The 16,189-nt window shown below is 35.1% G+C and overlaps 1 protein-coding gene across 2 annotated transcripts in view; it reads left to right on the top strand.

The window, feature by feature from the left end:
• The first annotated feature begins 3,478 nt into the window (after positions 1–3,478).
• Positions 3,479–16,189, top strand: part of LOC107503745 (fibronectin) — a 31,907-nt gene continuing 19,196 nt past the window's right edge. For both annotated transcript variants that reach the window (XM_016132463.2, XM_016132461.2), the window contains exons 1-6: positions 3,479–4,111; positions 4,871–4,918; positions 5,765–5,899; positions 6,313–6,448; positions 6,916–7,173; positions 8,584–8,798. In XM_016132463.2, the coding sequence (XP_015987949.2) occupies positions 4,871–4,918; positions 5,765–5,899; positions 6,313–6,448; positions 6,916–7,173; positions 8,584–8,798 (792 nt within the window). In that variant the 5' untranslated portion in view covers positions 3,479–4,111. The remainder of the gene's footprint in view (positions 4,112–4,870; positions 4,919–5,764; positions 5,900–6,312; positions 6,449–6,915; positions 7,174–8,583; positions 8,799–16,189) is intronic.

The following is a 16,189-nucleotide window of genomic DNA, read 5'->3' as shown; positions in this document are numbered from 1 at the left end:
AAAATGAGAGTTTTATAATATTCCTTAAACAAGTGTTCATTAAAAAAAATATTTGAGTGTGTACTATGTAAGGTATCACTATTGGCTCCATGGGTACTATGAAGATTAATAGGACATAAGTTCTACTTTCAGGGAGATTACAGTTTGATAGAGATACTAAGGTGTCCACGGATGATTCTATTAAAAATATAATTTAATGAATCATCCATTAGAAGCATTAAATGACACAGAAGTACAGAGGAGAGAGAGGTGACTCTTGTTATGGGTACCCAGAAAAAGCTTTATGGGAAAGGTGAAATAAGGGGAAATTATTAAGGATAAAAACAGTGAACTGAACATATCTGAGGTGAACTGAAATATATGAAGCAAACTGAAATGTGCTGGAGGACTTCAATGAACAGAATAAGGAATTAGGGAGGTTGAAGAGCCATTGAAGACATTGTAAGTAGGAGAGTAACATTATCAGAACTGACCTTTAGGAAGATTAATCTGAAGACAGTTGAAAATGGATTAAAGTAGGGGAAAACTAGAGATAGGGTGACCTGTTTTAGATCAATCTAATAAGAAGGGATGAAGGGATGTCAGGTATCTAGACATTTTACGGCAATTTGTAATAAATGTATATTTGGTCTTCTTCCCTGTTTTGGGCACAGAACTCCTAAAACCCTTGGAATTTCCTAAGTGATGAGAGCAATGAAGTTGTCTTTTATGTTAATAAGGTGACTTTCTGACCACACTTAAGTATGGGGGCTGGTTGCCAAGAGAACCACCCTGTGATTAAAGGATCAGAACTTCGTCTCACACCTGACCTTCAAGGAGAGGAGAGGGGCTGCAGGTTGAATTAATCTCCAATGGCCAATGATTTAATCTGTCATGACTATATAATGAAGCCTCTATAAGATCTCAAATGGGCAGGGTTTGGAACCTTGTAGGTTGGTGAACACATGAAGATTTGGGGAGAATGGCCCACTTGGAGAAGACATAGAAGCTCCGTACCCCTTACCACTACCTTGCCCTATGCATCCCTTCCATCTGGCTATTTCTGAGTTATGTTCTTTTATAATAAACCAATAAACAGGTTTCCTGAATTCTGTGAGCCTCTCTAGAAAATTAATCGAACCCAAGGATGGGGTCATAGGAACCTCCAATCTTTAGCCTGTTGGTCAGAAGAATAATTAACAACCTGGGCTTGTGACTGGCATCTAAGTTGGGAATAGGGGATAGGCTTATAGGCCTAACCCTTACCCTGTGGAATCTGATGCTCTTTCTAGGTAGATATCAGAATTGAGTTGAATCGTAGGACACTTAGCTGGTGTCCCGAGCATCGCCTGATGATGTGGGGAACTCTCCCCTCCATACCACCACTACCACCACCACCACCACCACCCACACACACACATTTCTGGCAGGGATGTGGTTATGCAAATATGTTGATCCAATCTCAAACAATGTATTTCCTAATAGGAAATTCATGTTATAAGATATTAAAGATCTCCATGATTGCTTAAATGGCTGTTATCTGAAAAATGAATTATTTTTCTTAAGAACAAATGCCCTGAAATAATACTAAATCTACACCTTTCCTTTTCTCAAAAGAAATGACCCACAATTTTCTTGAATCTTATGTAGTTTCTCTATACTCAAGTTCCTAGGCCAAAAGAAAAAGATTAAGGCAGAAACAAGACCACACTATATTTCATAGGATATTTCCTCAGGAAGGAGAGCTTTTTAAGGAAACCATATTGATTAACGTGCTATCAAATTTACTGTCCTAGTAGAGAGATTGACATAAATTACAGAAAGTGGTAGTGTTATGATGGCAGCTTACTTAAAATGCCACTTTTTGCAAAACAAATCCATGATTTAAAAAAGCCGTATTGGAATATGTATACTTTACTCAATTCACTTAATGGATTATTTGTTTATTATGACCAGTTTCTTGATTTTTCTTTTTTCCCCAGTTTTACTGAGATATAATTGACATATCTATAACTATGCTGAATTAAGAAATAATCTGTGCCATCATGGAGTTCCTGATTTGCCTGAGGACATAAATACTAAAAAAGTCAATTTGTACGCTAGAATATAAACAAAGTTCTATAGGAAAACAGAGGTGCAAATGTATATGGCCTGTTACTTAATTGAGGGTATAAGTTAGAGTGCCAGGGGAAAGGAGAAGAGTGATATTGAAAAGTGAATTTGTTCAGAGGTACACTGTAAGCAACCAAGAGTCAGAATAGGCTTTTAAATAAGCACTCCAGGTATGATCATATGTATATTTCAGAAAGATCACACTTGCTACTTTTACCACTCTTACTCCCTGCACCTCCTCAGGAAACTAGCTAACAATATGTAAGAGAGACTAGGATATCAGACAAGAAGACATAGTCCAAGTGTGGGTTTTATTGGCAGTAATCCCAGTGAACCAGTATTAGTTGTCACTCTATTACACTTAAGTAAAAGCACTCTGCAGTCTTACTCTTGACCACAATCAACTTTTCAGAGATATTCTGAGCAATAGGATCTGAAATGAGGTTCCAACTCTGAAACTTGGCATGTAATTTCCAGAGAGAGAGAAAGAGATAATAAAGGTTTTCAATTAAGCCCATGGTTGTGGGACTAGAGAGCAAGGAATCTCCTTAAGAGATGTTTTAGAATATCTTCATACATAGTCATATAGACTCAAAGGGATTTTTGAGGACAAGTTGGCTTTGAGTAGTGAGGCAAAGGATTTGAGAATGCAGAGTTGGTGACTTTTTTGTTTGGTTGGCTGACCCTCTGCTCAGGAAGGGCTCGGTGAGAAAAGATCATGGATATAGTTTTGGAAAAATGGTTTTGAGTTGCTTGAGGGGAACGTTCAGGTGGAGATGGCCAGTGGAGCTGTAAATACTACGCTGAAGCCCTGAAAGAAATGAGATCTAAGACGAAATGAGCGAGAGTCTGGAATGTGAATAAAATAACCCAGACTGAAGGAATGTAGAAATGTCAGAGTATAAAGTGGAGTAAGAAGATGGAAGGACCAGGCGAAGGTGATGTCAGGGAAACTAACTGAGAAGTAAGTGTTCAGGAAGGAGGGAGGGTTTTATCAATAGTCAGATGCGGAAGGAAACAAAGCACACAACATTTGAACAATGTAAAAATGTGGCTTTATACATAGTCACATGGATGAACTTAAACCTCCGCGGGACCTGGGCTAGTTACAGCAACATGATCGACTTCTGTTTCTTTTTCATGAGATTCCAATGTTTCCCACTCGCGTTCTTCTTCAACTCTCTACCCTTTCCTCCCTTCTTCCATGCGGAGTGTAATTCTCCTCCACATTTCAATGTTTTGGGACTCGCCTCCCACTTCTCTCCTTCCCGCTGCATACCGTTGCCATGGAGACCCTCACTTAATTAACCTGACTGAGGGAGAGGGCACCGCTCTGGCTGGGGGAACACCCGCCAGAGCAGCGGCGGGAGGAGCGGAGCAGAGCGAGGGCTCGCCGGGAGGAGCGGGGAAGAGGAAGCACGCGGGCGGGCAGCGAGCTGGGCTGCGACCTCCGGCTCCTGCGCGGTCCCCGCCTTTGCGCCTCGGGGACCGGGTTACCACGCGCCTGCAAAGGGTCGTGTCCTGGCGGGTTGCAGGGGCGCCCAGCACCCTCATTCTTCTCCGGGCAACCCCCGCGCTGTGACTTCCAGGTCTCTGCTCTTTCCTCTTTCCCCCACTAGTCTAACCCCTCTTACCACCCCCGTCCTCCCCCCAACACACACACTATAGTTCTTTCCTTTATGCTGTTCTCAGCACCGGTTACAAATTAGCTCCTCTGGACTCTAAAACGGTGCGTCTCAGGACAGCTGCTCTCTTTCTCCTCGCCTGGACGCAAGCACAGTGACTTATCACTGAATTTGAGCCGGGACTTTGGGACTTGCAGAACACGCAGCGGGGGCGATCTTTCCATGTTGGCTTTATTATTGCACACAAGCCTTTGAAATTCTACATTACACTTAGATTTGGCACGCGGCGGGGGAGGAGGGGTGATGGTTAATACCACAGCCCCGTGGATAGGACACTTTTGAAGAAGGTTAAAGCTTTGCAGTTTTGTGGAGGAGTCTGCGGATTGAGTGATTAGGTATTTCCTTTTAACTGGGTATATTTTGAACACTTGCTTAATTAGAACTAAAGAAGATTTCGTAGGATGAAATCTGCTTTAGAGTGAGCTTTAGGGAGTTTCGAAATTGGTCCTGGGTACCTATTTACTATTAAAATCCCGTTTTTCAGTTTTAGAAATATATATTTTAAATATAGGGTACTTTTTTTTCTTTTTATATCTTAAAATGAATGTAAACGTTCTTAGGTCCCCAAGGACTCTAGATTCCTGGGAAACTTTACGAAAGCTTTTTAGATGAATGCATTTAAAAAATAAATTGAAACAGATTTTTAATGTCTTTCCCATTTAAATTTCAATTTCATCAACGGTATATTGAAATACTTTTTATGATGATAAAATGTGAGGAATTACTGCCAAAAGAATAGCAGTGTGTAGGTGTTCTAGATTTCTACCAATTAAGGTTAAATAGTTTCACATAATGCAATGTAATTTCGTGCAATTGCCTGATAATTCATTTTATTTCTGACGTTTGTATATAATTATAGAAGCTTTGAGAAGCAAATTATTTTGTTATTTGTTGGAAAGCACTAATGTTTCCAATTTTATTAGGTGGAGAGCATCACGAAGAACCTACTTATTAATGCCTTAACATTGTTAGATGAGCAGTCAGGCTAAGTTGAAGACATGATATTAAAGTGATACACACACACCACATAATATCAAATAGTTTAGCATTGAATCTAAAAATATACATGTTTAATTGAACTAAATATTTTCCAGATGGAGAAATTAATTATTCTGCTGCTCTGGATACTGTATGCTATAAAGGTAAGACATTTCGAATATGCTCTTTTTGGAATAGTTAATGGACAGGATGCTATTGCATTGAGTCTATACATTTTGAAAAGCAAGGGGTATGTTGGGAGAAATACTGCTAAATATTAGGTTTACTTTTAAAAAATATTTTCTTTGCTAGGTGCTGGACAAATATGTACTTATAGATGGCATCTGTTTTCACTGCTTACAAAATGTGTTGGGGATAATCAGTGGAGCGAGAGATGAGAATTTGGTAAAAGACCTGGGATAGTGACTCATTTTAAGGTTGTTTTTGGTAGGAATTTTGATAAATACATCATTCTGAGAGTTGAACTCTTTTTTGTCATCTGGAGAAGGTAAAGGGCCTCGGATCTTGAGGTCTATTTTGCCTCAATTGGTAATATTTTCTTTATTTATAAATAAACTAAGGCTCTAAAATGACAAACGTTTTGCACTCAAACTTATTTTAATCGCAAATGTATTGTCAATAATGTCTGTGAAATAATTCGGTTTTGTAGCCATTATCATCAGGTACACAATTCACATGCCAGGAGGGCGTGCTGTGTTGTTCCTATGTCTCTTCCTTACCCCTGACCCTGGGAATATGGTGTTTCCTAGTTTGAAAAACATGGATGCTAAATTTCTCTGCTCTTATCTTACTTCCCTTTTGTAAGTTATTTTCAAAATTATGTTTACAAATACATTATCCAATGGATGTTATTTAATTCATGTGTAGATATCCATATTGCTGAAATATTTTTCAATTATTTGGCATATTTTAGGTTTTATTTTTGTAAATTAATAACCAAGACTGCATTTTTATTATTTTTTTACCAGTACTTTTCTTTCTCATTTCAGATCTCAAAAAGTTTTTATTATATGCCAGTAAATAGACAAACAACGATTTTTATTGAATGGGAAGAATTTCCTAAGGGAGGAAGTCCTGAATTTTATTTTTTAAAATACCAACTTCTTAATAATTTTGCCCAAAAAGTAAGACATCGTTTTTTTTGTCTTTGATGAACAGTAAGCATAGTGTAAATTTGTTGTCACTAAATGCCATATCAGAAATAAAAACTTAATAGTTACTGTGATTTCTTACTTTTATTTTATTAACATATAAAATGTTAGAATTTATGAAATATATTCAATAAGTAGTTGATCAAAATAATATTCAACTTTTTCAGAGGAAATGATGATATATTTCCCTTTTTAGAATTTACGTATTACAGAGAATAGGTATTTAAAAAGTAACATTTTATGTAAAAATAGATATTTTATGTATATGTTTATATTCCATATTGGAAAAACTGTTTTTTATGAAGATGTACAAAAATCAAACTTTTAGTGTATCTGACACAGATTTAGTAAACATTTCTTAAGGATATGTGTCTCATTATTTATAGAATGTCAAAAGCATTCCAACAGACCCACAGAAACCTCCAAAATCAATAATAACACTAGAAGAAAATGAAGACTATCACATCATTATACAGTCCATGAAATATGGACAAATTTTAAGTGAAAAGTCATTTCAAACACGTAAGTAATATATATATGTTGTTTAGCTATATTACCTAATTATAAAAGGAAAAATATCAGATAATTTGAATTTTACAATGATTAACTGGTATGTAATGGTAGTTGAAAATTACATTATGAGAGTAGTCTTCTGTTCTTTAAATATAATATAAATTTCAATATTTAAAAGAAATTTTAAGCTAAGAATAACATTTTTAGTTTTGACATTTAATGTACAATAATATAAATAAGTGAGTATAGTGGAAATGTTAAGTGTAATCCAGATTATTCTAAAAAATATTATAATGAAGATTTGTAATCTAATTCATTCACTCTAAATAGGGTACAAGAAACTCCCATATAGCCTAGAAAATATTTTATAGTTAGTAATATTTTTCTACCATGGTAAATCTTTTGTAGTTTAATATCCTTGTGTTTCATTCAGTTTTATTTGAAAACATACTAATTATTCTTTCTGATTTTTTTAGGTGGAATCTCAACTAGAAATATTAAAACAATAGCAACAAGTACGAGTGTTTCTTTTAACTGGAGTGTGCTATCTTCCAATGACATTTCAGTGTCAATATCTCTTAATAATTCTTCACAAATTATGCAAAATAATGTCATCGTCTATGAGTGGGATAATTTGAAACCTGCCACCTTATATACTTTTACTTTTGAATTTAAACAGTTACATTTGGACTCTATAAATATACTTCAGAGACTGGATGTTCAAGTTGAAACAGGTATATAGATATTTAATTTGTTATTAATTAATATATTTATTATACGTTTTGTAGATAACTTGGCAGTTGCATTGTTCTATTAAGAAGTGATGCAGCCACTATAAATTACTTATAAATGAATTAGCATAGTCCACTATAAATTACTTATAAATGAATTAGCATAGTCCCCTTTTTATAACTATATCATTCTGGTATTTGACTAATTTAGTGAACAAGGTAGATTTAGCAGTATAAAGGAAAGAACCAACTCTATTTTCCTTCCACCACTTTTAAACTGAACCGGGTGGGTCCTCTTTTCTTGAACTCTGAATAGTTCATATAAATTCTATAGCTTTTTAGGTGACTCTAAAGTATCAGTGAATAGTCTCGTTTTTAGATATTAAAAAGTCCATTCAAATCTAATAAAATAAGACTGTCATCCTATTTAAAGCCTCTCCATTACTCATCCCTGATCAGATGTGACCAAAATTTAGAAAACTACAAGCAGAAAGGGAATGTGTTAAATTTTTTGTGCTTTCTTAGTTCCACTTTCTTTCCCCATGTGGTGAGAAAAGATATGAGAAGAGGAAAGAGTCATATATACTAATGAGGTCAATACATTCTCTGTGATGGACAAAGAGTCCCATTTCAATACCTTTAAAAGAATAATCAGTGAACCACAATGTATATTTACAAGTGAAGTGGAAAAATACTTGAATAGTAAGAAAAAGACAGTAAGGTAATTAAAGCTTTCCCTTTCCCTATCTTCCTTCTTCCCCTGTGAAAAAATAAGACAACAGTTCCTTCAAAGGATTCTTCCCATAGCATCCCAATATTGTTGGTTGACGTGCTGACAAAGCATGAACAAGAGTTAAAGTACAACACCTCCTCCGAACAGGCTGATGTTTTCCTTAGTCTTTCTGTGATATGCGATCTCAGAGAAAAAGCCTCAGCAGTCATTCCATTTTATTTTATTTTTTCTGGAAGGCGAAACCATTTGAAGTCAAGTAGCAGAGAACAGAATTCTTAGCAAGCATTATGTATAGTTCTCTAAAATAAAAAAAAAAAAACAAAAAACTAAAGTATATTTAAAAAAATTTTCTACCAGCACAAGAGTAAGGGAAGGTAACCTAAAGTAACTTAAAAGAAGAAAAAAATCTGTGTTTTTTGTTTTAATTAAGTTATAATGGGACAATAATTTTACATAATTAATTCTTATAGCTTCTTAAAAAGCTATTTTAATTGGTAGTAATTCATTTACTCCTTGAATAATAACAGCTTTAGCAGTTTTATTGGTTTGGGAGAAATGGGGCAAGTGCACAATTAATACTATGAGGTTTTCACAATTAACTTCTAGGGATGTTAAGAAATATAATTATGAAATGTTATATTACTGAATTCATCTTTAATGGAGCATTTTTCTTTTGGTAGGTTCTTGCTCACAAGGATGGGTAGCATTAAAGAGTAGCTGTTACAGAATCAGCAAAGAGAGTAAGGCATGGAATACAGCCCAGCAACATTGTAAATTATCCTTCAATTCTGCACACCTTGTGGATATAAAAAGTGAAGAGGAAAAAAAATTTTTATTTTCATATCTCAGGTCAAAGAATCAAATAATAATGTGGACTGGTCTTAATGATTTGAAGGTCAGTAACTGTAAAGAAATGCATATATCATGATAAACAAAACTGTATTACCTATATTCATCCATTCACTCATTTATTTATTCATTCATTTCTTCCTTCCTTTGTTCATTCAATGAATATTTATTGAGTGCTTGTTATAAGCCAGATGCTGTTTCTCTTTTTATATTCTTATCTCTCTCTTCTCTCTCTCTTTTGCAGAGCAATTGTAGGTTCACAGTAAAATTGAGGGGAAGGTACAGTGAATACCCTTATACTCCTGCCTCCACATATACATAGCCTCCCCCATTATCAACTCCAATGTGGTACATTTGTTACAACTGAAGAACCTATACAGACACATCACGATCACCCAAAGTTCATAGTTTACATTATAGTTCACTTTTGGTGTTGTGCATTCTATAAGTTTGGATGAATATGAAATGTCATGTATCCATCATTTTGGTATCATGCAGAGTATTTTCACTGCCCTGAAGATCCTCTGTACTCTGCCTATTCATCTCTTCCTCACCTCTTTCAATCTCATTTGTAGGCGTCTGTTTCTTTACCTAATTATGCTTTAATTTTGGCCTTCCCCAGATCTCTCTAATTCATTTGAGTGACCTCATCCATTTTTTTACTTAATTTGTTATCTAAACCAATGATTCTCAAATATTTATCTAGTGTACTTTCTTCTTTTATATATATATACTTTCTTCTCTTATGTATATATATATATATATACTTCTTTTATATATATATATATATACTTTCTTCTTATATATATATACACACACACACACATATTAATTTTTAATTAAGCTTATTGGGATAACATTGATTAATATAATTATATAATTTTCAGGTGTACATTATCATTTGACATCTGTATATTCTCTTGTGTGTTTACCACCCAAAGTCCAGTTTCCTTCAGCTACTATAACTTTGATCCCCTTTACCCACTTCACCCTCTGCCTAAACACTATATTGGACCCCTTTTACCCCGTCTACCTCTCCCCTCCCCCACCATTCCACTAGTAACCACTAATCTATAGTCCTCTGGTAACCATTAGTCTATAGTCCATGTCCATGAGTCTATGTTTGTTTGTCCTGCTCATTTTTTGCTTTTAGGTTTATATTCCACATATAAATGATGTCATGTGATTTTTCAACTTTTCCTGTCTGGCTTATTTCGCTTAGCATGATTATCTCGAGGCCCATCCATGTTGTCCTAAATGGTAGTATTTCATCTCTTCTTATGGCTGAGTAATATTCCATTGTATATATGTACCAGTGCTTCTTTAGCCAATCATCTATTGTAGGACACTTCAGTTGCTTCCATGTCCTGGCCACTGTGATAATGCTGCTATGAACATCAGTGTGCAAATATCTTTTTGGATCTCAAGTTTCAAGTCTTTGGGGTAAATACCCAGTAGAGGGATTGCCGGATCATATGGTAGATCCATTTTTAGTTTTTTGAAGAACCTCCGTACTGTTTTCCATAGTGGCTGTACCAATTTGCTGTCCCACCAGCAGTGTCTGAGGGTTCCTTTTTCTCTGCATTCTCTCCAGCATTTGTTATTACTTGTCCTGTTGATTATAGCTATTCTAACAGATGTGAGGTGCTATCTCATTGTAGTTTAGATTTGCATTTCCTTAATAGCTAGCGATGTTGAGCATCTTTTCATATAGTTGTTGGCCATTTGTATGTCCTCTAGGGAGAAATGTCTGTTCAAGTCCTCTGCCTATTTATTGATTGGATTATTTGTTATTTTTTGTTGTTATCGAGGTGTATGAGCCCTTTGTATATTTCGGATATTTGGCCCTTATTAGAGGTGTTGCTTGCAAATATATTTTCCCATTTGGATGGTTGTCTCTTTAGCTTGTTGGCGGTTTCTTTTGCTGAGCAGAAGCTTTTTAGTTTGATGTAGTCCCATTCATTTATTTTTGCTTTTACTTCCCTTGCTTTTGAGGTCAAATTTATAAAATCTTCTTTAAGCCCAAGGTCTTTGAATTTAGTACCTATATTTTCTTCTATGAGTTTTATTGTTTCAGGTCTTATATTCAGATCCTTAATCCATTTTGAGTTAATTTTGGCATGTGGTGATAGACAACGGTCTAATTTCATTGTTTTGCAGATGGCTTTCCAGTTTTCCCAACACCAATTTTTGAAGAGGCTTTCCTTTCTTCACTGTATGTTTACAGCTTCTTTGTTGAAAATTATTTGCCCATCTAAATATGGGTTTACTTCTGGACTCTCAATTCTGTTCCAGTTGTCTGTGTGTCTGTTTTCCTGCTAATATCATGCTATTTTGATTACTGTCTCTTTGTAGTATAATTTGAAGTTGGGTAGAATGATTCCTCCAGCCTCGATCTTTTTTCTCAGGATGGCTTTGGCAATTTGGAGTCTTTCATGCTTCCATACAAATATGATTATTTTTTTGTTCCATTTCTTTAAAAAATCCCAATGGGATTTTGATGGGGTTTGCATTAAATCTGCTTTAGGTAAAATGGTCATTTTAATATGTTGATTCTCCCAATCCAAGAACAGGGAATATCTTTTCATTTCTTTGTATCTTCTTAGATTTTTTTTAAAAATAGGGTCTTATAGTTTTCATTATACAGGTCCTTCACTTGTTTTATTAAATTTATTCCTAGGCATTTTATTCTTTTTGTTACAATTCCAAAGAAATTATTTTTTCTACTTCTTTTTGTGACACTTCATTATTAGAGTATAGGAAAGCTATGGATTTTTGAATATTGATTTTGTATCCAGAGACTTTACTGTATTTGCTTATTCTTGTGGAGTCTTTGGGGTTTTCTATATAAAGAATCATGTCATCTGCAAACAGTGACAGTTTGACTTCTTCGTTTCTTATTTGGATGCCTTTTATATCTTTCTCTTGTCTGATAGCACTTGCTAGGACTGCCAATGTTATATTGAATAACAGTGGTGATAGTGGACAGCCTTGCCTTGTTCCTAATCTTAGAGGGAAGGTTTTTAGTTTTTCACCATTAAGTATAATGTTGGCTGAGAGTTTGCCATAGATGGTCTTTATGATGTTAACGTACTTTCCTTCTATTCCAATTTTGTGAAGTGTTTTGATCATAAATGAATGCTGTATTTTGTAGAAGGCTTTTTCTGCATCTATTGATATGACCATATGATTCTTATTTTTAAATTTGTTTATGTGGTGTATCACATTAATTGATTTGCGTATGTTGAACCATTCCTGTGCCTCTGGGATGAAGTCCATTTGGTTGTGGTATAGAATCTTTTTAATATTTTGCTGTATTCAGGTTGGTAGTATCTTATTTAGGATTTTTGCAACTGTGTTCATGAGAGATATTGGTCTATATTTTTCTTTTTCTGTGTTATCTTTACCAGGTTTTGGTATCAGGGCGACATTTGACTCATAAAATGAGTTGGGAAGTATTATCTCCTCTTCATTTTTTGGAAAAGTTTGAGGAGAATAGGTATTAAATCTTCTTTGAATATTGGGTAGCATTTATTAGTGAAGTCATCTGGTTCTAGACTTTTACTTTTTGGTAGGTTTTTGATGACTGTTTCAATTTTCACACTGCTGATTGGTCTATTCAGATTTTCCAGTTCTTCTTGATTCAGTCTAGGAAGGTTGTATTTTTCTAAGTACTGGTCCATTTCTTCTAGGTTATTAAATTTAGCGTTATATACTTTTTCATAGTATTCTTGTGTGATCCTTTGTATTTCTGCGATATCAGTCATAATTTCCCCTCTTTCATTTCTGATTTTGTTTGTGTCCTTTCTCTTTTTTCTTTGGTGAGTCTAGTCAGCGGTCTGTCAATTTTGTTAACCTCCTCAAAGAACCAGCTCTTTGTTGCATTTATTTTTTCTACCTTTTTTTTTTCGTGTGTGTATGTACATTTTGATTTCAATTTCATTTATTTCTGCTCTAATTTTGATTATTTCTTTCCTTCTGCTGACTTCAGGCTTCATTTCTTCTTCCTTTTCTAGTTTTTTAAGATGAAGCATTCAGTTGTTTATTTGGACTCATTCTCATTTTTGGAGAAAGACCTGTAATGATATGAACTTTCCTCTTACGACCGCTTTTGCCATGTCCCAAAAGTTTTGATATGTTGTAATATCATTATCATTCATTTCTGTGTCTCTTTTGATCTCTCTTTTTTATTTCTTCTCTGACCCAGTTTTTCTTCAGTAGCATGTTGTTTGATCTCCATGTATTTGTGGTTCTTCCTGATTTCTTTTTGCAGTTGATCTCTAGTTTCAAAGCATTATGATCAGAGTATATGGTGGGTATTATTTCAGCATGCTTATATTTGTTGAGGCTATCTCTGTGTCCCAGCATGTGGTCGATTCTTAAGAATGTTCCATGTGCACTAGAGAAGAATGTATAAGCACTGTTTTGGGATGGAAGGCTCTGTAAATGTCGATTATGTCCAGTTGGTCTAATGTGTCATTTAAGGACGTTATTTCCTTATTGATTTTCTGTTTGGTTGATTTGTCTATATCTGACAGTGAGGTATTTAGTTTTGTTCTGTTTCTTCCTTTAGATCTGTTAGTAATTGCTTTACATATTTCAGGGCTTCCTGATTGGGAGCATAGATATTAATAAGTGTTATGTCTTCTTGGTGCATGATTCCCTTTATCATTATGAAGTGTCCCTCAGTATCTTTCTTTACCTTTTTTATTTTGAAGTCTATTTCATCTAATATTAGTACCACTACTCCCGCTTCCCTGTGAATGCCATTTGCTTGAAATATCATTTTCCACCCTTTCACTTTGAGTCTATATTTATCTTTGGAGCTGAGATGTGTCTCCTGAAGGCAGCATATGGTTGGGTTTTGTTTTTTGATCCATTCTGCAACTATGGCACACTTTCTTCTTATGAGCTCCAGACATCTATCTCATTTTCTTCTGATTACTTCATTGAGAATTTTCCACAGACAAATCAACATTGCCTAGACTGACATGTCATCTCTTTCCCACTAAACCTGCTCTACTTCCTCTATTTCGCACTTCTGAGAAAATACAACAATATCAACATGAAAACATGCACGTCTTCCCCATTTTATTCCTTTCACTTCACACATCCGGGTTTTCGAAGTTCAGTTTTACTAAATAGATACAGGTAGATATGATTTTATTCAATACCAGTGAAAAGGAGTGAGTGATATTTTTCTCCAGTATCCCTAACACTAATGATATATCTCATGAAATTTCATTTTGGTCAACATTTTGTAGGAAAACCCAAGACTTAACACAATTATTTCTGTCTAGTTTGTATTTTCTTCCTGTGATCCATTTAATCTTATTTCCTGTTACTCAAAGATAAATCTGTTCTCCATAGGATGTCCTGATCTGTGGTGACTCAAGGCAAATTCTGTCAGTCTGACACCAATCTTTCTGTGGAACTTTGCATAAGCTTGGGCAAAACAACTGGCAGTCTTTAAATGCATTTTCATAATTCTCTTTTTGAGCTCACTTTATCTTTTAATAAGCAGAGAATGAAGTTCTAATAAAGATTCCTCAAATCACAGTTCATTTCAGACATCTTAGAAGCCCCCCTCCCAGCATGCCACTCTCTTTCAAAGTGTACCAGTTAGTGTAGATACAGTTGTTTCCTATGTTAGTGTGATTGTTATAAACTGTTTAAACTGTTATGGTTACTAATCTCTGTTAAAAGGTTCAGGTAATATAGTCACGAGAGTCAAAGAGCTCTCAAGGCATCCTTGTGGTTGCTATGAATTTTTCTAAGTATCTAAGATGCAGTCTCTGCTTTCAAGATACTTAAAATAACTTGAAAGTAAATGAACTATCAAAGTAACTATATAAATTTTATTTATAATAATGACTAAGTCCTATTGTGTCTCTTAATTGCTAAACATCATTCTATGTGCTTTACTCGTATGACACATAAGGAAATTGGAGCAAAGGTAGGTTAACTTGTCCAGGTGGACAAGCATCAGAGTCTGCTCTTAACCATGTCCTTTATAATCTCTGCATTAAGTTGATCTCTTGAGATTGATATCAAAGTCTCTTGCAGGGTTATAATCCCTGTGGTAGGCTGAGGAAGTCATCACCTCTTCCAACCATGCTGAATAAGTGTGAATTTTTCACTGGACTTCAAGGATAGGCTATCTTATTCATTATTGTGTTCCTAACTTCACTGGGGGCCTGACACTCAGCAAGAACTTAATGAATAAAAGATTAACAGTCACTATATTCTACTTCATGAGGATTATATAGGTTACTCTCATTTAGTTCCCACAACAACCTTATGAGGTAGGCACTATTATAATTCTCATGTTGTAGATATGGAAAATGAAGCTCAAAAACTCCTGGGTCACATCAGTAATAAATGGCCATGGCAAACCTTGAACCTGTGCCTGTCTGACCAATACTCATGCCCTAATCACTTGAATATATTCCCCTTGAGCCTCTGTCTATTTTCAACAATGGTGGCACCAATGCAATAAAGCAGACCCTTTGAAGAAACACTATTCCTCTATTCTGTTACGTGGAATTGGTATTTATTTTTTAAAATCTGTTTAGAATGTCTTGAAGGAGCAGTTCTCTTTAATCCTCATCTATTCCACTAGCTTTGAGCTATGCTCGGTGCTGGGATGACATGATAATCACAATATAGACATGGTCTCTATTTTCATAGTGCTCATTAATTATCTCTATAAGAATTTTATAAGGAGCTGTTATGTGCCTAGTGTTTTACATGCACACTCTCTAAACCTGTTGGCAACCATGTAAAGTAGTTTTGACTATCTCTATTGTACAGGTGAAAAAGTTTAGTTCCTAAGAGGTTAGCAGTTGCCCAAAAAAGACAGTAAGTAGCAGAAACATTGATTAGAATACAGGTATATCTTTCTCAAAGCTTGTACTTTCTCTACTACCCCGTTCAGGGAGGGTAGTCACGTGACTATCTAGAGATACCTTCATTACTTATGAGAATTGAGGTTGGTGATAGTCACTAGTGACATCCTATAGCAGGAAGGTACCAACAGCCTCTCCAGATGCATATGACTTAGTTGATGACTTGAAGTAAAATAACTACCATCTAATGGATCATAGGTCTGTACCTGGCATTGTACTGAGCCCATCCCACGCACTGCCTCTTTAATCCTCACAAGTCAAAGTACCGATTCTAATATTAATACCCATTTTACAGATGAGAAAATAGAGGCTTAGTGTGAGATTCAGCAAGTTTCCTGAAGACGTATGGCTGGTGAGTGAATGAAAGTATACTCTGTCCCCAGCTCAGAATCTTTATCATGAAGGAAATCTACATAAATATTTTAAACTGGTTATTGATTTAACAATCTTAGAAAATTTTATAATATAGGCGTGACCAATAAAAATCTTTAAATACACTTATTTGATAAGATATGACAATTTTTCTTTA

The sequence above is a fragment of the Rousettus aegyptiacus genome, unplaced genomic scaffold (assembly GCF_014176215.1).
Source record: "Rousettus aegyptiacus isolate mRouAeg1 unplaced genomic scaffold, mRouAeg1.p scaffold_m13_p_2, whole genome shotgun sequence".
Classification (NCBI taxonomy): domain Eukaryota; kingdom Metazoa; phylum Chordata; class Mammalia; order Chiroptera; family Pteropodidae; genus Rousettus; species Rousettus aegyptiacus.
This window is presented reverse-complemented; position numbering and strand designations above follow the sequence as displayed.